This window comes from Tinamus guttatus, unplaced genomic scaffold, assembly GCF_059628265.1.
Source record: "Tinamus guttatus ecotype Peru unplaced genomic scaffold, ASM5962826v1 Tinamus_guttatus_pri_ptg000208l, whole genome shotgun sequence".
In the NCBI taxonomy this organism is placed as follows: domain Eukaryota; kingdom Metazoa; phylum Chordata; class Aves; order Tinamiformes; family Tinamidae; genus Tinamus; species Tinamus guttatus.
Window position 1 is genome coordinate 5,552,825 of NW_028288742.1, and position 24,920 is coordinate 5,577,744.

Sequence of the window (24,920 nt, forward strand, 5' to 3'; positions counted from 1 at the left end):
GACACTCCGGAAAGGGCCGGAGCCCTGGGCTGCCAAATCCCGCAGCAGCTTTTTGAGAGGCCCTGGGTCATTTCCCTGCTCTTCTGCCTGGCTGGCACGAAACCCTGGCTGACACTGGTGATGGCTCGTAGGGGCAGGGTTTGGCTTCATTGCTTCCCTTGTCAGCAAATTGCTCCCAGGAGTTTGCATCTCCAGAGCAGCCTCTCCTTTGAGCGCCGTCGAGAGCGGCTGCGCAAAGCGAGCGGAGGCGGCTCCTGCCCAGGCCTGCCCTGCTGCTTTTCTCTGCCAGATGCAATGTAGTGCTCTGTCCTGCGCAAGGGCGCGAGCAGTGAAAGCCTATCGTAGCCCATCTGGTAAGTGCGCTGTTTTTAGTGTCATAAATCAAATTAACAGTGATTTTGATTTTTTTCAAGGACACTTATTTTCCACAGGGAGTTGATAAGCAGTGTGGAATTGCAGTTCAGGGCATTGATAAGCATGCTGCTTTTAGTCTGCAGAACCTTGTACCCCTCTGGTTCTGCTATTCAAAGGAAAATTATTCATAACCGTGACCCTGGCTTTTGCTATATAAGCGGAAAACTGTAGAATTTGCAGAATAACATAATGAAAGGAAGTAATTTTTGAAACCGCAAGATGAGAGCCTTTCACCTTGGGTTTCTAAGGTTGTTCTTTACAAAGTGTTTTTTTTTTTTTTTTTTTGCTTATTTAATATAATTTATTTTAAGTAAAATGGCCTGCTCTTCCCTTCAGGCTAAATTTCTTCTTTTCCTCTCCAAGCCAAACTGAGGAATAGAACTTTTGTGGCCAGATAAGCTGTTCCCTACATGTGAGCTTGTCAGGAGGAGCTTTAGGGAGTGCGCCCACGTCAAATGCCTGCTCTGCTCTGCTAAAGGGGTGGCAGTGTGAGAACCCACTGCAGCTGTGCTGGATGTGGGGCTCCCCTGACGCTCCTGCCCTTGGGCTGCAAACGCTACCAGACACTCACAGTTCTCCTTAGGACTCCGAGGATTAGCCGTCAGCATCCTGCTGAGCTGTCCATCCTTCTCCATGGGCAGGATTTTGCTGCCAACAATTGGAATTTGTTGTTATTAACAGAAGACACGCAGGAAAATCTGCTCCTAAAATAGGAATATATAAACACAGGTTAATGCAGCGTGCTTTGTGCTGGCTCTCCTTGATAAGTTTCCTTCCATTTTAAAGATACAGATGAGTGTCAGGACCCGAACAGCTGTATTGATGGCCAGTGCATTAACACAGAAGGATCGTACAACTGCTTCTGCACGCACCCCATGGTTCTGGACGCAACAGAGAAGCGGTGCATCAGGCCAGCAGACTCCAATGGTATGGTCCAGTATACGTGTTACCAGGCTGGGTCCACCTCCGCCAGGGCCTGCTGACGGACCCCGGCTTGGATGGGCTTGTTCCTGGATGGCTCTTGAGTGGGAGGGTTCTGGGGGGAAATGCTTGGGCCACCATCATCTGTCAATGCAGAAGGCATCGCGAGGCAGGACTCCGCAGGCTGCTGTCCCGCCCGTGCAGACAGGAGGCTGCTCTACGTGTTTAATGCAGTGAGGCTGGCAGCGGGTGTTTTCAGCACTGATTCAGCAGCTCAGCATCCCTTTCAGCCCTGTAGGTAAAGAGGCCCTGCCTGCTCAGTGTCTCACTGAGGCTGGTGTCTGGCTATGGGCAAACCCTGGAGGTTCAGTCCAGAGTGAGTGGCCGCACGCTTCTTTCTACGAGGGGAGGAAGAACAACAGAAATAATGAGATGTAGGAGAAAACAGCAAAAATTATATCAGTGCTTCTCTTCGAGTAATTCTGAGAGTGCATTGCGCTCACATTTCAAGCTGTGGGCTGCAGCATCACTCTTTGTTTAAACAAAAGTTTTAATTTTAGTAGATACTGATTTCTGGGGGAAAAAAAAGATATTCTGAGATTCTTAGAAACATCTTAGAAATCCAGAGCACTCTGCAGAGGTGCAGCTTTGACATTGCATAGCTTTGTCTATACTACACAAAACTTCGAAAGAAATGCTAGAGTGTTTGATTAATATTGGCACCCAAGAGCCAAGACCTCTGGTGCCTGCAACTCTGAATTTTTCTAAAATACTGTGAAAGAAAACAGAAATACAGACTGAATGCTTGTTTTACTTGGTATTATGAGGGTGGTGTTTCTGAGAATCAATGCAGTCCATCCTCTTGCTTGAAACTCTGAAAGAACCACAGTAATTTCACTGTTCAAACTTGAGTTAAACAAAACAGCAGCGGGACTGTCCTTTGGTCTCACCTAGGAAGTGAAGAGGATGCAAGAACCCAAGAGGGTATTTTCATGCATCCTTGAGGCTGGCACAGCAATCATCTCATGCAGCACAAAGTGCTCCTTCCTCCCATCTCTGCCAGTGTGACTCTCCCTAAAGCAGAGCAGGAGGTTAATGGTTTTGGGCAGACAAAACAGAATCTTGGTTTGCGACAACACTTATTTCCCATTCCACACTGGAACAGAGTCAAAACCCTTAGACGTTTTTACAAAACAGTTGTGTTGAGGTGTTCACCTTCCAAGTAAAAGATCAAGTTTTCAGTCCCTCTCTCTGCTGATCAGCAGTGATTAGAGATTTCTAGAACTGGGAAATGTTCCTACAAAGAACTTTTTCAGAAGGAGCACGCCTGTGAAATACTCCAGCTTTGACTAAAACGCGTGTTTTTTGTTAATGTTCCTAAGAATGTGTCAGTGGTTCCCAGCAGCATTCTCTCTCTGACAATAACTCCAAGTGGATGATCAGGGATGGGGATAGCAGATAAACAATACTGCTGCTCCTCTGAGCAGCTGCTAGCTATTCTCAGCTCAGGGGGTTTCCTTAGCCTGATGTGGTTTGTCTGTGCAGTTAATGGGCATCTCTTCCAAGTATTTGTCCAGGCTCCCCTTAAGCCCATGTAAAATTTTTGTTCAGTTCTGCCCTAGCAATAAATGTCCTTTCTGATGTCAGTGCTAGCAATATCAGAAAATGAAAATGGTACGTTTTAGAGGTTTGTTTCATGGACAGACCTATATACCTCTATCCTAACACTATTTTTTTTGTGGGAGTTCTGTTAACTTCAGTGAGAGCAGAGCTGAATGAGTGTTCAGCATTCAGCAGTGGCTAGCCATGTAAAAGGTTTTAATTCTTGGGTGTCCAAGCCAGACTGCTTTGAAAAGGCACTGGAAAATGAGAACCTGTCAAGTGCCACTGGAAAATGAGAACCTGTCAAGATTTTTGCAAAGCTGAGGCCCTGGGGTGTGAGCTACCTCATGCTTTGAAAAATGGATTTTACCAAGTCTGTCTAGGTTTAGTCTCACGAGAAGTGAAGTTATTCTACTTTTTAACCTGAGTTCAGGTAATTATGCATTATGCCACTATTCTTTTAAGTAACACTGCTGCGATGATGAAATTCTGTCTTCTCTGTCAGAACAAACTGAAGAAACTGAAGTCTACCAGGACCTTTGCTGGCAGCATCTGAGTGATGATTTTGTTTGCAGTCGACCTCTGGTTGGCAAACAGACCACGTACACCGAGTGCTGTTGCTTATACGGGGAAGCCTGGGGCATGCAGTGCGCTCTGTGTCCTATGAAAGAGTCAGGTAAGGAAATGTCCTCTGAGTTCCAGGCATGAACTTCCAAATGCTTAATCCGTTTAATGCCTTGAAGTTGCACTTGGGCTAATAATGTAAGAAAGAACAGAAGAAACCAGCCCTTCAAGAACTAATGGAAATTGTTCTCATTAATTAGGGGAAATCACCGCAGTCCAGATTTTGAAAATGTAGATGCTTTTTATTTTGGGCACCTAGTGGTTCTGGCAACCTCAGGTGGAACTGTTAGTGGTGTGGTAGGAGGGCATTTTAAGGGTAGCAGAGTTCCTGAGCATAACAGAGTCAAAACGGTCTCTGGAAATGCACACGTGTATATTTTTGTGTGTGCACATACAACACTCAACCTGCTACATGCATGTTCCAAACTTTGGTTGCCAGTTTTGTATATACAAGCGTATTTTCAGTGTAAAGCTCTGCCAGACTACCTGCAAATACGCATGTTTGCTTGAACATGATCTGCTGCTAACGATGGGCTGTAGAATCATTAGACCTATCAGAGAATGAGTTGCTACTCTATGGTTCTGTGCTCGAATATGACAAAAATATATATATATGAGCCATTTAGGGCAGAAAGGCAGATGAGGAAAATGGAGTATCACTATGGACAGAGGGAAATGCATGTTTCCAAGGAATATAACTTGATGTTAAAGAATATTTTGGAACGCCAGCTAGCAAGACATATTTTTCACAGAATATATTTTGTTTTAGTGTTCCAAGAAGATATTTGGGTAGATTTTTTTTTTCTCGTGGCAACTGGAAAAGCTAAATGGAGAGAAATGTGGCCACTGACAGTCTGGGAGAAGAAACCTGTGAAAGGGACATGGTTTTAAGTCATGCTGTGCCTGAGATGATATGTCACTATCTTTAACAGCCCTGGTATATGCAGTCTGGTACCATAATAACTCATTTGTAAACAGTGCAGCTGCTTCCTCTACCTGGTTACATTATTTCAAGGCCACATTTGGATGTAGTTTTATTACTGTAAAATACCTTTTAGCAGAATGGCTTTCCACATGGGAATAAGTTGCTGTATCACTAAAGCATTTTTTCTGATAACTGGATCCTTGCTTGGGCTCATATTACTCTTAACCATTTTGTTACAGTTAAAGCAGTGCATGTTGTGCCTGTAGCAAGAATCTTGGAGTTAGAACTACCTAGTGATGCTCAGCGAAGTATTAATGTAGCCATGTTTGCATCTGCTTGGGTTTTATGTTCTTATAATTTGCTGCAAGGTCCTTGAAGCTGCTCACATACATCTCTGCTTGTCTGAGCATGCTTTGGAAGGGCAGCAACTGAAAAAGCCCCAATTTTGATGATGTTGGCTGGAGTAACTGTTGGTTGATGCTTGGCCCAGAAAAAGAATGAGGAAGAAAAAACAGTGCATGACAACAGCCTGATTTATAAGATGTGGAAATCTCTGAAACGTCTTTTTTTCGGAGCAAATCTTGCAGAAGGACGTTTTCAGGCATGGAATTACTTCCCCAGCTAGAATAATAATTGAAATGGAATGAAATATAAGAGTGAAAATACAAGGCAATAGCTAATAGCAAGAATTGCTGCTATGAACTGCACTTCCTTGGATGGAATGATAGAGCAGAGGAAAGGGGTGTGTTAGTTCATTACTTGGTGCTGGTGAGAATGAGCTGCAACATGCACTTGAGAGAAATAATGCACATTGTTTCCAGTAAGGAGATGTACACGGGTACTAGACTTCGTTTTGAAGATTTCTAGCTAGTTGCACTAGATGCACCTGAAAAGTAGCAGGGAAGAGCTACCAGGCCAGTCAGAGAATGGAAAACCTACCTTACAAGGTAAGGTGTTAAACCTACACACAGAGCAAAAGCTGCAAACATTAAGACCACCCTCTATAGCAGCATCGTGGAGGGCTCAAAGGATAGAGAATAAGCATTTAAATTAAACAGTAGCTCTGGTGTAAGAACAAATGGGAACAAATTCAGCCTGAACAGCTTTAGACTTGAAATTAAACGATTTCTGATCATGGAGCTGGACAATTCTGGAGGAGCAATCCCATGGCAACAGTGGGATGCAAATCGCAGCTAGCTCTGTGAAGGAGCTTGAGCAGTTCAAGGAACGAATGACATTAACGTTCCTGATGGAGAACATGATGCTAAATGCACTCGGATGCTTTTCTAACACAGCTGAAGGGTGTTTATATTGGATAATAAAATCTTTCCTCCTCCAGATTTAAGCTCATTTGTATGTGAGGTTTGCATTGAAGGAAGGTAGACTATCTGCTTGAAATGATACTATGAAGCAATGTAGAGAGTATGCAATATAGAGAGTTAAAAGGAACAAAAGCTTATAGTATCCTTAGTATGGTAGAATAAATGTATACGAGCTCAGAGTTCTTCATATAGGTTGTATCTGCTTTGTGCACTTGCACATGCAAAAAACAGGAAACGTTTTTCTGCTTTCAGGAACATTTACCAAGAAGAACTGAGGGCTGACTGAACCCAACCAATGATTCATTTGACGTGTCTTCAGTTTGTAGCACTGACAGTGATATCATTGGCTGCAGAGAGCACTTTCACACCTCTGGGCCAGCGGGTCACAGGTTCAAGTCCTGGCTGGGGAACCTGGAGTTTCTCCCTTTTCAAATACTTGTGTATTGTGTTGGCCAGATTTACTACTGAAGGTGTTTGCTTATTTCCCAAGTTAGGGGCACACTGAGGTTTTGTAACACATGTTAAAGAGGACCTGGGGATGCAAAAAGCATTATCACTGGAAGCCTTTCAAGCATTATAACTGGAAGACTTTTTCGATGAAATGAGTTGGGTTATAGAAGGGACCGTTCACTGATCTGCAGTTTCCTTTCATCCTATTCATACTCCTTTTGTATTTGAAGATACAGAAGTTGCCTTAGAAGGAAAAAGATGGCTGCAATTATGACTGATTTGTTTTTAAATCCTTTCTAAAACAAATCCCTGTTTTAACAAAAATAACTCCTATCTTTTGTGGCCCACCTTTTCTTGAAGGAATACTTCCATTTTTCATGACAAGGTTTAAATCTCCTATTTGAATAGTATCCAGCATAAAATCCCTGGAAAGATAGGGAGTTTATATATGTATGTGTTGATACATGTTAAAAAAAAAGAATCCAATTGTTCATTGGTGTAAAAACGCATTTTATGTATTTGCTGCTATTTTTGAAAAGTAGTAACGGTGATTCTTCTACTTTTCTGTGCTTGATCAAACAAATTTCACTGAAAATAATGCTAAACAATCAGAGTGAGGAAAAAAAATAAGCAGCACTTAATAAAGTAGCAGTAATACCTTTATATCTGTAAGACTGATAAGTCTTTTAGTGACATCAAGGAATAAACTCAAAATATTAGTTCAAAATCCTGATCAAAACACGTAGTACAGACATAACTGCAGTGATTTACCTGACGTATGGCATCCGTCCTGCCTGTAAAAACACCATTTTGCAGGGTAGGCCTCCTTGTCATTGCACCTGGAGTCATGGACAGATCGCTTTAAGTACAAGATCTGCTGTTATGATCTTGCACTATATTCCAGGTAGAGGCTTTCCTGGATTGCATCCAGTACTCAAATGTGAACTACAGAAATGCCTTCTTTCTGTGATTTTTGTGGTGTTAGGCTTTATTAGCCCAAAGAACTTTCAGTGTTTAGTTATCTTGTAAAAACTTCTGCATTATTTGGCTTCCAAAGTGTCTTTTGCAATCTGTAATAACTGAGAGACTGAGGAAAAATGTATAATTAGCAAAAACATCCTCTATCCACTGCACCCGCCCTATAAATAGGCCTGTCAGCCAACCTGCCTTCAGATATTTTGCTTTCTTGGTCCACTAATCGTGGCGATCGGGAGGCCCAGCTATCTTCATATGGAATCAATATTCTAGTAACTGGCAGCAGGACAGGCCCCGATGGGTTCAGCAGCTGAGTCAAAGCATCCATGCCAGAAAAAGGAGCAATTGGCCAAGACTGAAATAAAATCTGGAAATCTAAAATTAGGCCTATAAGGCCATATCTACCTCATGATAACCTTAGCATGTAACACCTTAAGTAAAAAGTTGGGCCTCCAGGAGCCCCAGGGGTACTGTTACCCAGAACAGTAAGTCCGAAGGGGTGAAGTAAAGAGATGTAAAATGGTATGCAGTGATCAGTGTTGAATATAGGAAGACTCCATCTCTGAATTTGCAAAATGTTCTCCAGAAACCTGTCTCGGAGTTTGTCATTACAGTGCGGTACCGTCTTTGCTTCAGGAAGACATCTGAGGATGCAGGGAAGGTGGAATTCTGTCCCCTTGAACCCAAAGCTTTCTCCCTCTTCTCTGGGGGTAGCTGCCAGGAGACATTTTGATGTGAAAAGGGAGTGGTGGGGACTAAAGGTAGGACTGGACTCTACAGTTTTAGTGTGGACGATTTACTAACTACTGAAGATGGGAGCGCATTGCTCTGTACGTACCCAGGAACTTCCTGATGGACTACTGAGATAATGTTGTAAGCACATTCTTGAGCAGCTCTAAAGGTGCTTAAGAATGTGTAACATTTGTGCAACATTATTTTGTGTAACATTATTTCTACTCTGTTATTTCAAGTTTTAAGTTACAATAGTTTGTGGAAATATTTTCTGTTTACATGATCTGCAGGAAGAATGATAGCAAAACTCCCATCAACAGATACTACAAGAGATGCTTTGTGTGAGGAGAGGTCACATAAAAAACTACTGAAGACTCCCACTTCACTTGAATCTTCTCTTTATCTCCACCTTGGCATTTACCTTTGTAGTAAGCCCAGACTCAGGGGAACAGCTGTGGGTAGTGGATACCTTAAGGCATCAAAGAGAAATAAGCACCTAAGGGCTATATTTCTCCAGGCTGGACATCTTTAGCTTTAGCATGATACAAAAGCTGTCCTAGAAGCAGTTAAGCTTTTCCATGGACTGAAGAGAGACATAGGATGACTAACGCAGGTGAAAACCCTTGGAGATGCCTATAGATAGTTGATAAATTTTACCCTTTCAGGCAGAACACATTTTTTGGATAGCGTTTTGCTGCAGGGAATTTTCTTTATGCTTTAGTTCTGGGCAGAGTTTCCGTACTGTGAGAACTCGGTGTTCTTTCTGAGGAATGCTGGTGTGTGTGAAGGATGAGTTTTCATCTGTGCTCTTGGAGATGATAAAGATCAGCAGAGAGACCCATTTTTGCAGACCACTGTCTTCCCGTTTAGGATGGCCTTCTGCTTGCTTCCTTTCTGGTAAGGGCTCTGTGTGAAAAGAGTTATCTTTTGAGCACAGAAAATAGCAGCAATTGTGCCTCAATACCCATGAGATTGTCTCATGCTCATTTGTGCAGAAATTTTGACTGATTTCACTTCTGTTGACTGAAATCTTCAGTGCTTTTTCTGAAGTCTAGCAGGGGTGCACAGAATTACTTTGGAAGGAGTAATGCTCCTTTTGCTCTTTTCTTTCTGTTAAAACAGAAGTATGTTACTAAGAACTGGTTCTCAGCTGAACTTCTGCACTCCTATTGCTCAGTATAGATACAGGAGTCTGCTGGGAGTTTCACAAAAAGCTGTAGACTGCTGCTCAGTGCCTCACCCTGTGCTTGAAAGAGTCTGGAAAACTATGTATCTGGCTACACCTTAACCTGGAGAAGCTGGAAAACACATTACTGATGGGGATGGAGACAGTTATCAGTGTAACAGTGTTGGTTCTCCAAGTGTTCAATAACAACTGCTACCAATGTTAAGAAAGCACAAGCTTAAGCTTGCACTATAGATCTTTTAAGCTTCTTAGCTATAAAGAGCGAACATAAAACCACCTCACTTACCAGTTCCTTTTCCATGAAGAGCTGATGACCATGACCATTGTGTCTTGTCTCTTCTGAAGGAAACTACTGCAAGGTGGTCAGTGTGAAGCTGGGTATTAAGGACACGCTGGGTACCTCATTATCAGAATACAGCAGTTCAGTGGCTGAGCATGAATTCATGCAGGCTACATGTTAACATCAGTGCTCCTCAGAGGGCACTGGCTGCCTTTAGTTGCTGGCTAGCAATCCCATTGCTTTGTTCACTCTTTGGATATAAAACTCCCCAAATGTGTTTTTTATCTGGGCTATTCAGAGCCACATCTCTTCTAACATCAGCTACATTCCAGTTAAGTCTCTCCTGGTATAAGAAGAGAAAAACATGCTGAAAAAGCATCCTCTCTGGTATAAGTTTCTCTCTTCTTCCTCTGCTTGCTTGTCTTTCTTTTGCAAATTTGCAATGCTGCTATTTGCCTAATTAAGGGAAAGTCCATAATGAGAATTGCATTGTTACATAGCAGTTGGGCATTTAGAAGCAATTACCTGCTTATGACAATGAATAAAACACATGCACAGATACACAGAGAAAATCAGAACATAGAGAACATACATGACTGCCCAGTTTGAGCCTGGAAAGTTTAGGAAGTATTTGGAGAAGAAATGCAAAAGTTCTGTCTTCCTTGGGGAATAGATGAGTTTTAAAAGCCCAGATAAAGGGAAACTAGGTTCCTTCATTCCCCGTTGTGCTCTTAAGGAAACCTCACATCCCAAGCACACATAGGAGTCAGCAAGGATTTGAAAAGCCATTTATGAAGCTGTGGCAGACACAACCTTATTTTTACTACAACTCTAACAAGTTGAGGAGAAAAGATTGTTTGGGAAATTTGAGGAGCCTCAACTAACACTAAAAGATTTTGTAATAACCAGGTCGTTAGTTCTTTTGATTTAAACAAGAGTTTTACATCCACTGTTATCTTTTCCCTGACCACTTCATTTAGAGTTTCTTCATGTAAGGACATGAATATTCCTTTTAATTCATTAGAGAAAAAAATCAGCACCTGTTTATGGAGGAAGTCAATGAAATAATCTAAATTGTGAATTAGCACAATCTAAAGAAGAAATATCTAGAAAAATCTAGAGAAGAAATATTTTCAGCCTTGGTTCATAGATGATTCAGTGTCCTGAGAGAGTATAAACTTAGGCAGTTCAGACTGATGTCCTGAACTCTGATAGGGAAGGGATATACATTTTCTGTAATAAATGTCTTCTTGGCTTTGTGCTTGTCTCTAGTGATTTCTTCCATGGTGAAAGTGCTGCATTTTTCCAATTATATGAAGGAACTGCCGTGGTGTTGATAGTCTTGGCTCCTTTTTTGTGTGTGATGGTGACAGTTCTGAATAGCTGGAACAGATATAAAGCTTGCCTTATGGGCAAGAAGAAGGATTGGCTGTGATGCTGTTGTTTCATGGTTATGTCAGGAAGAGCTTTCTTTAATATAATAATTTGTCTGAAATGCATGAAATATGGAATATATATATATATTTGACTAGGGAATCTAATTAGGATTTTATGTGTCCAGTTGTGAATAAAGGCCACACGTGCTTGTGCAGTTACAATAACTGTACATGCAAATAAGAGGCACATTTGCCCAGCTGCACTTCTGCTGGCAAACACCTAATAGCTTAGTCAGACCATCCAGTTCATGTTTTGTCCTCTTTGTCAGCCCAGTTTCACCACAAGTTGGGGCCTGTGTCAGTACACAAGTGTATCTACCTGTATTCCCCTAAAATCATTTTATGGTGCACACAACGACACTTAGAAAGTGTGTCCATAACATTCTTGGAAGCATACACCAATTTCCTTTCATAACAGCTGTCCTAAGCCCTATACTCTGAGCTGTCTTGATGCTTCTTTGCAAGTTATCAAAAAAAAAAATCGAAACAGATGGTGTAATGTGCACTAATCGTACTAAAAAGTGTGGTGTTTTTCTCTTGAACCACAGTTACATGATCCCTGCTCACAGCCAGGAGATGCACTAGCAAAGAAGGTCAATCCATGTAAGAAAAGTTTTTTACTTTGACTGCTGATGTGGTGCATGTGGTTTTTTACTTTGTATGAAAGATTATCTTGCAAGACAGTAGTAAGTTTTGAGACAGCTAAATGATTTTGTACCTGAGGATAGTTGGCTCTTCCTTTTCTCTCTCCTTCCCTTACCACGGTCCCGATCCTAGGTCTCCTCTGTCATCTCCCTAGCACAGTATCATACTGTCCTCCCATTCGTATGATTGCTGCAACTTTCTGTGCACCAGTCAGGCTTTTAGCCACAAGTCTTGCAACGTTCTGGTCATGTCACTCCTCTCCCTGGAAAACTGTGATCAGTGCAGAGCATAGTGACCCAAAGCATGCTGTTTTTAATCTGAATTTAGGAATATAGCATAGCAAAGGGAAAAGCTGAAAACAACAGAAATTTTATGTTCTCATCTGTCTTGCCAGAACTTGTTCTGTCAGCCAGATGGCAACCCTGATGGGTTTATTTTTGTCAGGCATCTGAGTTTGTTTTACCTTAGCCCGTAACCCCATTCTTTTTACATTTACAGAATGTGCCCCTCCTAGTGCCCTTCAGCCCTTTTGGGTCTCCCCTCTCTCCACTCTTTTCATTCATGGAAAACATAGGCAAGCTCAACGCAGCAGCAGAAAGAACTTACCGCTGTTACAGGCCCTGAATTTTCACTGCTGACTTCTTTTTGTGTTGCTGGGCTTCCCTCCTGACTGCCTAGCAGCACCACACTGCAAAAGACAGGAGATAAAGATTACACTATGTGGGCAACTGAACAGAGCATGCAGTACTCGGTATTTATAGGTAATTCCAAGATCATCACTTTATGTATCAAAACAAGAATATAAAATATATAAAGTGTAGGTGTATAGCTTCTAAGGTGACTTATGGATACTAAAATGCATTGTCAGTTTTTGTAATAAGTATGTATAAATAGTGTATAAATGCTTAATGGATCAGTGTCTATTAACAAATGATTAATTACTCATAATATGCTTAGCAAGTGCTTAACAGACTACTTGCAGATGTATCTGTAGCTACGTAGAAGACTTTGATACAGTTACAGCTATTTTAACAAACACCAAGTTTACAGAATGGCCTAGAACAGCCCTTCAGCATTTCTACTACTGATTTCTTTAAGAGCAAAATCAGCACTGAGTAACCTAAAAAGCAAGTGTCCATCTGCTGTCTAGTCCCTTCCATGAGCTCACATCCATGCAGAAACAGCAGTGGTGTCTCAGATTTTCTTGCCCTGACCTCTTTGCGTTCGCTGGTTGTTTTCTGTGTGGTGGTTTCTTTCACACAGGCCACATGAGTTACTATTTTGCAGAAGATAATTCCCTTTGCCAAGAATATTAGTGTGCATCTGTGAGAAAGTGCTTTTACACTTCACATCTTTTCCCTCTTCTTTTACCCTCTGTACAATCTCTACACATCAAAACTCCTGGATGCCAGGAGTAGTTCAACACAAAACAACGCGAGCGTCAGTCTGAGATGATAAGCTGGCTGTCCCCATGCTTGGATGTCATTTGCGGTTCGGTGCAGGGAAGGGTGTTTCTCATCCTACGACAGCTCTTAAAATACTACGTGCATGGAAGGCTGCGCATCGAGGGACATAACTAGCATTTACTGTGTTAGTGAAAAGTAGCATGTTTTTTATTTCCTCCTGCTGCCTTTATTCTGTGTGCCACTGGATGATGTCTCTCCTGGGCATGGTGGTGCTTCATCTGCAGAGGAGGGGGCTGGTACCTGTGACAGGACTGCCTTGGGCACGGGCGAGCTTTGCCCTTACTGCACAGTGTTCTGCTTTGCTTAAAAGAAACAAAGTTTTTGACCACAGGATTCAAAATTTTTTCGAACACCTTGTTTTCAGGATGCAATGAAACAATTCCAGGTGGAGGAGATGGATATTACCTGTGGAAATAAAATGACAATGCTGGCAGCAAGTGGGGCCCTGCTCTGGACTGTCTAGAGAATGTCTGGATTTATCCAACTATTTACTGTCTGGGCAGTTCAACACAGCATGAGGTTTCTGGCTCCATAACCATCTGCAGTTCTTGGATTTTGTATCTGCTTAGGGCTTTTTTCCCCTCTCTGTCTTTTGGTGGTTTTCTTTCCCGTCCTTATTCTGCTGGGTTCTCAGAACACCAGGCAATCTTCATAGAAACAGATGCTAAATAGTCTGCAGCAACAGTAAAGGAACACCTGGACTGCTATTTTTTTAATGGTGCTTCTATTTCTAAAGAAATTGTCTTGTATATTTTTTTAGTATACGGTAATGGAAACAGAGGTAGCCCAGTAAATCAAAATGAAAATCCAGCTCTGAACATCAGCATTTCAAATACGGGCCCCAACACCTAAGAAAGAGTTGCTTTAGTCTGCTAGAATTTGATATTAATTAGAGAGGAGTGGAAAATCAGAATATAACTATTTCTCCCATGCATTTTCCCTTGCCCCATCAGGTTTGCAGCCCCAGGGCTCCGAACAGCACTAGTACATGAGCCTGAAGTTTGTCGGTGCGGTTCGCATCAAGGCGAGAGATGCGGTGCTTCAGAAGTGCTTCTTTTTGTGATGGCTGCAGGTTGCGTGGCCAGTGTGTAGTGTGTCTGAAACGAAGCCTCTGCTGCTTTGCTGCCCGACTTTTAGGGTGGCTTCTGCTCGCAGCCCTGATGGTTGGGGCGAGCCTTGTTATCACAGGAGGAGGAGGAGGGTGACCACAGCGGGCCCCCCTGGGAAGGGACACGCAGCACCCTCTGCAAGCCAGAAAAACCTGCCCGTAATTTTTGTATGGCTGTTGACTCAAATCTATCCCTGGTGTTATTCCTGTTATGACTTAATAGTCTGTATTTGGCTTGTTACATTTTAATGAGATTTTTCTTGAAGAGAGAACACTTTGTGGAAAGTGAAGATTTATGTTGTTTCTAGGAAGATAATTTTATTTCCAGCTAATATGCGCCACAGTGCACAGGGACTAATGCGATGCAGCCCATGTTACTAGCATGATTATTTTATATCCTATTTTCTTCCCCCCGCAGAGGATTATGCCCAGCTGTGCAACATCCCCGTTCCAGGATCTCGACGGCCATATGGACAAGATGCTCTGGTTGACTTTGAGGAGCACTACACTCCAGAAAGTAATCCATACTTTGTCGAAGACCGTAAGCAAGTTTCACTGTTATGTAAAAGACTTGAGAGGGGGGTTGTAACTTGGATTATTTCCCTGGAGCTGGCTTCGTTCTTCTGTTTGCTTCTGAGTAATGTGGCCTATTTATGTATTAGTTATTCCTATGACACCAGCTTTCGGTCAGGTGTTCAGGTTCAAGAGCCAGCATTGTCTAAGAGTCCAGTTGGGCTCAGACTGCAGTATTAATTTTTAATATAGTGAAATAGCCTGTGCCAAGTGTACTAAATTTATATTTACCAACAGATTTACAGCTAGAGGTCAAAAGAATTGCCAGTTTCTCTTCTCACAGATGAATTTTGCTTTAGCACATGGGACAAATTTCTTGGGAGTGCACTTAGTCTAAAAGAAAAAAAAGAGAAAGAAATAATCCCTTCGTGCCAGTTTTCCATGATTTTCCAGGAAATTTTTGTATGGGAGAACTGGAGAGCATGCAGGTTGTTCTCACTCGCAGCGCAGTGTGGTCAGAGTGTCCTTGCAGGCAGCCTGCAGCTAGGAGGAGCTGCCCACAGGGCATGAGGGGCTGGACACAGCTGGTACCTCAGCTCTCCTCCAGGAATATCTGCCGCCTTTATGGGTTTGGCCCAGCTCACTATTGAGACATGAGGGAGAGGAATGGTTAGCAATCTCATCATCTTCCTCTGAACCAGGCAGCCTCTACAGCTCCAACAGAGCTTTTCCACAGTTTTAAGTTTAAAAAATAAAAAATAAAAAAGGAGTTCTCAGAAGGAACTGATAACTTTTATTGCTTTGTATGTCTGGTCTACAAATTACCACTATACTAGCACCTTCCCAAAGTGCTTCTCCTATACAATAGATAACTTTTAAACTAAAGCTAACGGATCAAAATAGGACAAGATGATTACAGCACATTTATTAGAAGGGTGATATATATTTCTTTAGCAGCTTACAACTTACACAAGATCATACTATGCAGATCAGGTTAATTAGTTTGTTTCTATTGAGCTCTGGAATGACCTTCAGTACCCAATAGTGAATGAGTGTTTAAGTCTAATTAAAATGTCACATAGATGGAAATTACCAAAACAAAATGAAAAACCCAGAAAGATGACTAGGTAGCTGATGTGATAGATCAAATACAGAGTAGGAAGGAAGCACTTCGCAAGTTGTAATCGGTAGTGAATAAATAACACAAAACTGCGGACAGCTCTGAATCCAAAGCCTCTGTTTTAGAAGTGGAGGTGTAAGAGCTCACCTCTTCTGCTCCCATCTGCTCAGCGAATCCCACAGAGTGGCAAGCCAATGCGTGAGAAACCCCCAAACACAGGGCTGCCTGACCGTGCGCAGCAGAGGTGTGCATTTCTCTGGCAGGTTCCTAGAGGCCGTGTCCTGTGTTTAAGGCAGCAAACAGAGAGTGCCCAGTCGTAGCCCTGCTACAGTCTGCATGATCCCAGAGAGGAAGGACAGGACTTGGTGGCCTGCGGCAGGGCCATGCGCTTCAGCTTGTCAGCTCTGCACCATCAGTTTTTGCAAAGCCAAACATGCACGTTCAACCCCAGCCTAGGCCCCAGCCGGCTGCTTTGAACCAGAACCTGCTGGGCGTGATGGATATTTTGGCTTTGGCCAGTTAGAATTGCAACATACTATATATGTTCCCAGTGTAAAATCAGTGATGCCTTTTGTGCGTGTGTGTGTGTGAGCCCTGCTGCATAAAAATATTTTTTTATATTTTGGAAGGCCCCTCAAAACTTTGCATTTTAAAGGACCCACATAAGCCTTATGCATGTTTTCAGTGAACTGAAAATATGAAGACTGATCAGATTTCTTATTAAACTGTAATTAGACATCATGACAATCTGCTCAATATCCTCAGTACAACTACACTGCAACATGATTTGGTTCATGGAAAAAACTACTTTCCCACTTAATGTATACAATCTATTTTATATTTTCTTGAGATGTGGCATGTCTATCAGCAAATGCTTCTTTTGTCTCAGGTTAGGTGCAAAGTATGTAGCCAAGAAAGAGTGATGATATGATGATAATAAAGAAGGTAAATGAAAGTTAATTAAAAAAAGGGTGGAGCAGGAAAGACGAAAGCTTGAAAAAAAAGAGAAGAGGGACTCAATAGCCAGAACAGGATGGCATAAAAACAAAAAGACAGGAGAACAAGTCAAAGGTTGGTTAGAAATTCATTTTCTTATGTAGCTGAGCATATCTACATGCCACTAGTATTGCAACAAATATAAAAAGGTAACCAGTTTGTGGTATACCTATTTAACCAATTTTAGATATCCCGATTTGTTTGTGGAACAGCTAAATTAATTGTATATTGTGGGGCAGAGGGAAAGATGTATTACCCATCCCACTTCATTCCACTCCATCTCCAGAAGACTTACTATCTAACCTATGTATTCATCATGCTGATAAACCAAGGACCCTCAAATGCCAAGGACTTTTTTCTCAAACGTCTTTTTGATGTGGTGGACTGCCATCTGCAGTTGTGATACAGCACTGCTTGAAGAATGGAAAACTAGCTGAAAAACTTGTCTAGGACTAAAAGGAGCAATTCAGTCCTACAAAGCATCTCTGAACATGTAAAATAATTTGCTTTTCAAATATGCACTATTCTTTATATACATAATAGTCTAGAAGCCCTAAATCAGGGAGCAGAGCCCCATCACAAGAAGCATTATACAAACCAGTGAAAACAAAGACAGCCCTTCAGCTTTGACTGCTCAGCATCTAGAATTATGACAAGCAGCAATTGGTAGTTTATAGGTATTTTTACTGGCACAAATTGCGGAACCACCAGCCAAGAAGTTACTAACCAAAACCACAATAGGAAAGCCGTCTCTAATTTCTTCTTACTTTCCTCGAGGCAGCTGAAATTGATTTTATATATATATATATATATGTGTGTGTGTGTGTGTGTGTGTATATATATGAATTTCTTGTAGATAAATTAGAATGCAACTCTAACCCCCTCACGCAACCTTTCTTTTCAAAAAGACTGCTTTAGGAATGTTCCTCCCAAACGCCTTTGCTTTCCCTACATTGATATGCTCACAGTATTCAATTAAAGCATGTTACATATTTAGAAAACCTTGATTTAGCATTTAAAAACTATATTGTCAATATACTTTCATTTGCAAACTATAATCACTCGTTACAAAAGAAGCCTAGAGTTCAAAAAGTAATTTAGTTCTCATCTTTGACCATATCATGATACTTTCCTAGTGCATTTAAAACACCAGTAGGTGCAGTTCTGCTAAAGCTGACCTATTTTTCACAAAGTCAAGCCACGTTCCATGAAACCTCTAAGAGAATTTCAGAGCCTGTCTATATGTTTGAGTAAACGGACTGGACAGCTCTGTGACTGACTTATTGTGTGTAATTCTTTCTCTACCCAGGTTTTCTGAATAGCTTTGAGGAGTTACAAGCAGAGGAATGTGGTATTCTGAACGGATGTGAGAACGGCCGCTGCGTGAGAGTCCAAGAGGGCTACACCTGTGACTGCTTTGATGGTTATCACCTGGACATGGCAAAAATGACTTGTGTTGGTGAGGATAATATGTATTACTTCATATTCGTCTGTCAGGTTACTCAGTCACTTGACTTAAGAGGGGCTAAAATAAGAGCGCTATAGATGATCACCTGAATGGCACTGAAGATGCCAAACTTCTGCCTGTTTTAATGCGAAGGCCAGTGCATGTAGTTGTTACAGAAACAACTATGTTGATGTTCCTCAGTTCATCTTAGTCATTTCAGTTGTTTTCAGTTAAGGGCCTAGAAACTAAGGTACACACTTATGAAGTAAAGCTTAAAATTCTGTTAATAAAGTAACAGCGGGAAATGCAGAACAAAATCCTCAGTGAGATAAGAGATTTCAACAATTTAGGGACCAGACTATCCTTCCACTCTCAAAATAGCAAATCTGTGCAACAAATAACCAAGGCGTCCGTGTTTGGCCTTCAGGTAGCAACAAAGCACAGGGAGAGGGAGTGGCAAGGGGAGATGAAGCAAAACCATCGATGTGTCTCAGTGCAGCAGCTCGGGAGTGACTGTGCACGGGTGTTTCAGGTTGAGGTGTCTATACTGACCTTGCTTTGCATTATGCTTCATCACCCACAGCCGAGGTCTCCTCACTGTATCGTGCTGAGGCTACGTGCAATCATTTAGACTGGTCTCCTTTGCTAGAAAAGAGGGGAACTGCAGGCCAGGGCTGCCCAGTACTGAGTGCAAATAGTCTGCTGTTCACAGGGATGTAGCTGACAACACCAAAAATGCCTGAAGTATTTGATTTTGTTAACAGACACTTAAGAACTGCTAGATAATTTCTTACACATTAATTCTCAGTCATCAATAAAATCCAGCAAGGGATTTTTAATGGACTGGTTTTGTTTGGCAGCTCAGGCTTAATTTGGACCTGGTAATCTAGCAGTGTAGCTGTGTAAGAACATTTAATATACTATTGATTCCCTATGACAACCTCTTTGTCTTACCATTTAAATATTTTTGTGTTGCAACTTTTGACCCAGCTTAACTCTGCCTAATGTGAGCTGAGTAAGTAAGTTCTCCACTCACTTATACAGCATATTCTGTTCTTGAGAATGCTGGAAATAAGTTGACTTTTTCTACACACACCGGGCTTATGTACATGTGTGTTGATGTGCCCTTTTTTGCAGATGTGAACGAGTGCAGTGAACTGAACAACAGGATGTCTCTCTGCAAGAACGCCAAATGCATTAACACGGAGGGTTCCTACAAGTGTTTGTGTCTGCCAGGCTACGTACCCTCAGATAAGCCAAACTACTGCACACCACTGAACTCAGAACTAGACAGTGAACTGGAGTAGAGGAAAATCTCCATATTCTAAGCCCATATACTCTGCACTGTATAAAGAAAAGGAAGGAAAGTATTTAACTTGAGAAGAGAAGGCACCGGATTAGTGAACATATGGGAAAAAAGCATTAAAATGTGTCAAAGGTGAGAAATGATGGGCTGATTATATGTCAGCTTCACTGAAGTGACAGACCAAATGGACACATTTCTCTGTATGAAAGAAACAATAAAGTATATAGTGTGTTCATAAGAAAAAAAAATCATTATGCAAAAACAGTGCTGTTATTTTAAACAGAAGAGCTTTGGTATTTTGTTTTTTGTTTTTGTTTTTATTATTGCTTGGTTAATTTGGCATTTAAATAGTGATGGAAATATTTTATATTACTATGTCATTTTTTTGATTGTTCAGTTCCTTGCCTACTGTTTCTTTTCAGATCTTTTTTTCTGATCAGTACAAAATCTTTGATACAGATATTCTTAGGCCATTTTATAAGAACTGTTACACAGGGTAATGCTCCTGCTTCTCTGGAACATTGGTCAGTGACTTTTTTGAATTTGCTACTTGTCTGCCCTGTGGAGCAGGCACCATTTGTTTTCAAATGTTTATGTACCTTGGCGAAAAGTCCTTATATTCATTCTGTATTCTGTATGGTTGTTACTGCACTTAAAAAGTTTTTAGAACCTTTCTTGCCAAGTTCAAAGCTGCTAGTGGACAATATTGGATTCTTTTTGTACATTAAAGCAAAAGATTTGAGCTCACGTCTGTATTGTAATGTGTAAATTGAACACAAGAGAGATCTTGTATGATTACCCTAACATATTAAAGCTGTATATTAAACCTCAATAAAATCACCCTTTTTTAGAAAATAGCTATTTGCTAATTGTAGATTTATTCTTGTATTTGTGTTCATGTTACTAGAATCAAACCCTAGGGTGTGTATAGTGCTAAAATTAATTTACAGTGCAATAGTTACAGGGATTTGTCTGGCTGTTTTTTCCTTCTCATGTTGTTTTAATAAGGCCAGGACTTGAATTAGTTGATGCTGAAGTTTGGCTTCCAGGGGGAAGATTTCAAACACAGACCTACAGAAACTGTTTGACTTGGAAGCCGACTTCCATGGAATTTTTGTTCTTTCCTGGTTTAGGCATGTTTCCCACTAAATCTGCAATCTTCAGTGGATGGCCTGGCTTTCCGAAATACTAGAGAGAAGGGGGATAATTTTCTTTTCGTGATGAACTGTACCTTGCTGTGGCCTTAGCCATTTTTCAGTGGTAGAAGAGAGAAAAAGCAATTGCAAGACTGATAGATGTTTTGCTTTATCCTGCTCCAGAATGCAGTCGTTTGCTTTGGAAATGCTGAAACACGTCCTTTTGATATTTTCCAAATGAAACATTTCTGCTATGTCCTTTAGACGTGCCCTATATTGAAAGGAAAAGGATAAAACTAAACGCAAGAAAGTGGGTCCAACTGTCCCAAAATTAGATTTTTATTTCTCATTTTACCAACAAAAGAAATACTTGTTTTGGTTCTGAGTCAAATTTATTTTCCAATATTTTACGTCAGTCACTGAATGAAAAAAATAAAAATAAAAAAAAAAGTTGTATTCCTTTAAGTAAGTACTCAGCACCAGGTAAGTCTCATTTTAGTCGATCGGCTTGTTCATATTAGAAAGTGAGTAAAGAGCAAAGAAATAGGGTGAATTTTCCCTGTCTCAGGAGTAGCGTAAGAGATCATGGACAGCACTGAGGGTAAAGGCAGGGCTAGGGAACAGGCACAGCGTGGGATCTGCGCCGCTCCTGAGAGCGAGCAGGGCAACTGAGGAAACAGGGCTCAAAGCCCAGCACCTTTGAGCACTTTTCTTTGGGGCAAACACTGCACTGAGCATGTAATTCTGAGGCACAAGATTGGCTCCTTGCTGGTTTCTCTCCTTTTTTTAAGACACATTTAAAATACCCTGGGAGCTTATCATTCTCAGCCAATATAGGTGCTGACCATCCTACTCCTTGTTGTTTCGGACAAACAAGCGAACAAAACCAAAGCCAAGCAAGCAGCTCCATGTCCAACGGAGCCAAAAGGAGGCCTGCCTTCCTGCAGCCTTTGCCAGTGAGCCCCTTCCCTCGGCAGGCCCCTCCAGTGCCCGCTCCTTGCACCTCGGCTGCTCCCCGTGGGCACCAGCAACACCTGCTGCCCCGGCTGCGTGTATATATGTGTGTATAGATGTATGTATATATACACACACACACATGGAAATGCCATGGCGCTGCTCTTGACTGGCTCCAGGCCTTCAGAAAGGCCTTGCCAAAGGAATCATAGCCCAAGGACTTAAGTGAAATATGTAGCTCGTCTGAACTCAGGCACCCCCCCGAGCCCACCTACTTCGTTCCAGTAGTGCAAACTTCACCTGAAAAGCTGCAGGGCTTGGGAATACAGTTTCAATTCACAGTTAAGCAAACATTTTCTTAACACTATTAAGACAAGGGATTGGACACCACAGATGTAGCCCTTGACTTGCAACAAGAGCTGTGGTTTAGGCGAGAACCCTAAAAATACAGAAACCACTGATCACGGTTCCATGATTGAAGTTTCTGAGCGTGGCAGGGTCTGGAACTGATTACAATTTATGCCAAATGACACCAACATTTTTTATACCCAGGCAGACCCTTTCAAAATACACTAGTCCTGTTTGTACAGCCATCACTTTCCTTGCTGCAGAAGTGGGGTTCTAAGCCTGGTGCCATTGCCACCAAATTCTCAATTCCACTGTGAAAGTGCCATGTTAATGAGACCAAGGGTCCTGCCGACACTGACATTGCAGTTAGAAAGACAAGGTACTTGAATGCTGGGATGATGACAGTGACAAAAATGAGCCATTGTTAAAACAGTATGCCAAGTGAGCACTAACATTTACTGGAAAAAAACAGTGTCACAGCAGGACATCTGAATTCAAGAGGCAGAACAGGCAATGGTCGCAAAGACTCAGCTAGTCAGTGACAACCAACACACTCAAATTAAAACCCTGACTACACAAACTCCTCAAGTGCTGGGGACCCCAAGCTGCCTGTCATGACCTCTTAGCCCATGGCGCTCCTACCCTTGCGCTGGTGAGGTTTGAATCCCCGTTCTGAGGTCCTCTCTGCCCCAGTGGTGTGCGCGTGGCCCTGGCTCTCTTCGCTACCTTCTGCAAAGGCAAGGTGACAGACTGCTGAAGCGTGCCACAGGCCAGCTCTGGCCAGTGAGTGAACCGCAGCGCATTCCTCTAAAGCACATAGTGAACTTAAAAACCCCGCTGCTGCCTCCAGAAGAAACTACGTATTGTTCTTTATTCATGCCACCCACTTGGAGGGGAGGCTTGCACATGCTGCGGCCTCTGCTAACACCAAGGCGGCCAAGGGAGCTGTTAAGAAGCAATTTCAAAGAGAAAGGAAAAAGAAGTGGATTGCTGTAGGACACAGAGGCTATTGCTCATTTTTGAGATAATCATTTAGTATTTATTTGGCTTTTCTTCCTATCTGAAGATCTGAAGTTATCTAGCCTAGGGAAGCTAAGTGATGTATCCAAAAGGAAGCACCACAAAATACACATAAGAAAGCTTGAACAAATGCAGAAAATCAGCCCTTTGCTGAAGACTTCCTAGGAAGTGATGACAACAGCTCAGGGGAGTGCAACAGTACTCCTGCAGAAAATGCTGGGCTATTTTCCCTGCATTTCCCTACAGGAAGAGCCTTACAGCAGAAGAGCCGGAAAACTCAGGCAGTCCTGGGGCAGCATCTAAACAGCTGGCACAGGCTGTGCTTGCACACTAAGCTGTGAAACACTCCCGCACCCCCTTTGTATTTGGGAGCCTGTATGCCAAAAAGAAAACACGTGTCAAAACCCAGATTATCTTGTGAAGCCCTGTCTTCAGAAGTGATGTTACTATGCGGTGGGGCAGGACTGATGCAGACCAAGGAAAGCCAGGAGTGCCAGCCCTGTCAGCCCTCCTCCAAGCCTGCTGAATATGCAGTGGCTCAGAGACTCCTAGAAATCAGCAAATAGTGCAGCACCCCAATGAAAGCCTTCAGGGCGCTGCTTTCTCCCAGGTTATGGTCCCTTCCTATCCTTCCCATGAGGGAGGGGCCCTCACACAACGGACGCTCCTGGAGTGGCAACCTCAGGCAGCAGGGAAGGTTTGCAGTAAGGTTTTTGTCCTCACAAAATATGGAGAGGAAGGAAAAAATCAGGCTATTCTTTCTTTCTATGCTGACTTTCCCTTCAAGCTATGTTTCGCTATAAACTACTTTCCATTAGCTCTGAACTGAGGGAAAGGAGAGCATTTGCTAGCCAGCATGGAAAATTTCTACGTGACAATTTCAGCATCACCTCCAATCCCTATCTAGTCCTGCTGCCAGGATCCATTCCGGGCTGGATTTTCCAAAGCACTCCATATTGATTTAGCTCTGCTCCCACCAAAACCTGTGGCACTTCCACAGATTCCAGTGGGAGCAGAGCAAAGGCTGTGCCAAGCTCTTATGAAAAAAAATCCCACCATGTGTGTTTAATGAAGAATGTCCCTGGCAGAAAAGATTTGAGTACAGCTAAGCAGATTTTTTTTATATTTCTTTCACATTAAAAGTTTCATTTCTGTCACTTGACAACCAGTAGGAAGCTGCCCAGAAGGGTGAGTAGGACCTGCTCCAAGATCCCCAGTAGAAGACAGCCTGTTTCCAGCTAAAACTGAATTTAACTTTGCTGCCATCCAAATGGTCCCTGCTGCTTTGTCGGCGGGCTCTGCTCTCCGCGCCCACGCTGCTGCAGGCAGCTCCAGCCCCGCTCCCGCTGCAAGGCAGTCCCTGCTTCCGTTCTCCTCACTGCCCTTCCCCATGGCACGTTCTCCCCGTGGTGCCACTGAGCGCAGAACCGCAGCACCGCGGGCCTTGGCTGAGACCTCTGGAGATCCTCTGCTCCAACCCACCCGTGCCAGCAGGGTCGGCCACAGCACACTGCCCACGGCTTTGCCCAACTGGGTTTCAGCAGCTCCATGAGTGGAGATGCCACAGCCTCACCAGACAACCTGCTCCGTGTTCAACCACCTTCCCAGTGAAGAAGCGATTTTCTTGTGTTCAGCTGGACTTTCCCGTGTTTCAGCTTGTGCCTGTGGCTTCTTTTCCTACAATAGGACACCACTGAGAAGAATCTGGCCCCTTGCTCTTTCATTATTTATAAGCATTTACAAACTCACTCGTCAGATACTTGCAAACATCACTAAGATCCCATCTGAGCCTTTACTTGTCCAGCCTGAACAGTCCCAGCTCTCTTGGCCTCACCTCATAAGACAGATGCTCTAGTCCCTTCATTGCTAAGCATCTCATCACAGAAAGCTATCAGGCTGGTTAAACACAATTTCCCTTTTGCAATGCCATGCTGATCACCTTCCTGTCCTTCATATGTCTGGAAATAGTATCCAGGATGCATTACTCCAGCAGG

General features: G+C 42.5%; 1 protein-coding gene across 5 annotated transcripts in view; it reads left to right on the top strand.

Moving 5' to 3' along the window:
• The window catches only part of LTBP1 (latent transforming growth factor beta binding protein 1), a 184,405-nt gene extending 164,080 nt beyond the window's left edge, over positions 1 to 20,325 (top strand). For all 5 annotated transcript variants that reach the window (XM_088524194.1, XM_088524191.1, XM_088524192.1 and 2 more), the window contains 5 exons: positions 1,201 to 1,341; positions 3,443 to 3,613; positions 14,505 to 14,627; positions 18,025 to 18,174; positions 19,300 to 20,325. In XM_088524194.1, coding sequence (XP_088380320.1) covers positions 1,201 to 1,341; positions 3,443 to 3,613; positions 14,505 to 14,627; positions 18,025 to 18,174; positions 19,300 to 19,469 — 755 coding nt within the window. In that variant the 3' untranslated portion in view covers positions 19,470 to 20,325. The remainder of the gene's footprint in view (positions 1 to 1,200; positions 1,342 to 3,442; positions 3,614 to 14,504; positions 14,628 to 18,024; positions 18,175 to 19,299) is intronic.
• Positions 20,326 to 24,920: the final 4,595 nt, after the last annotated feature.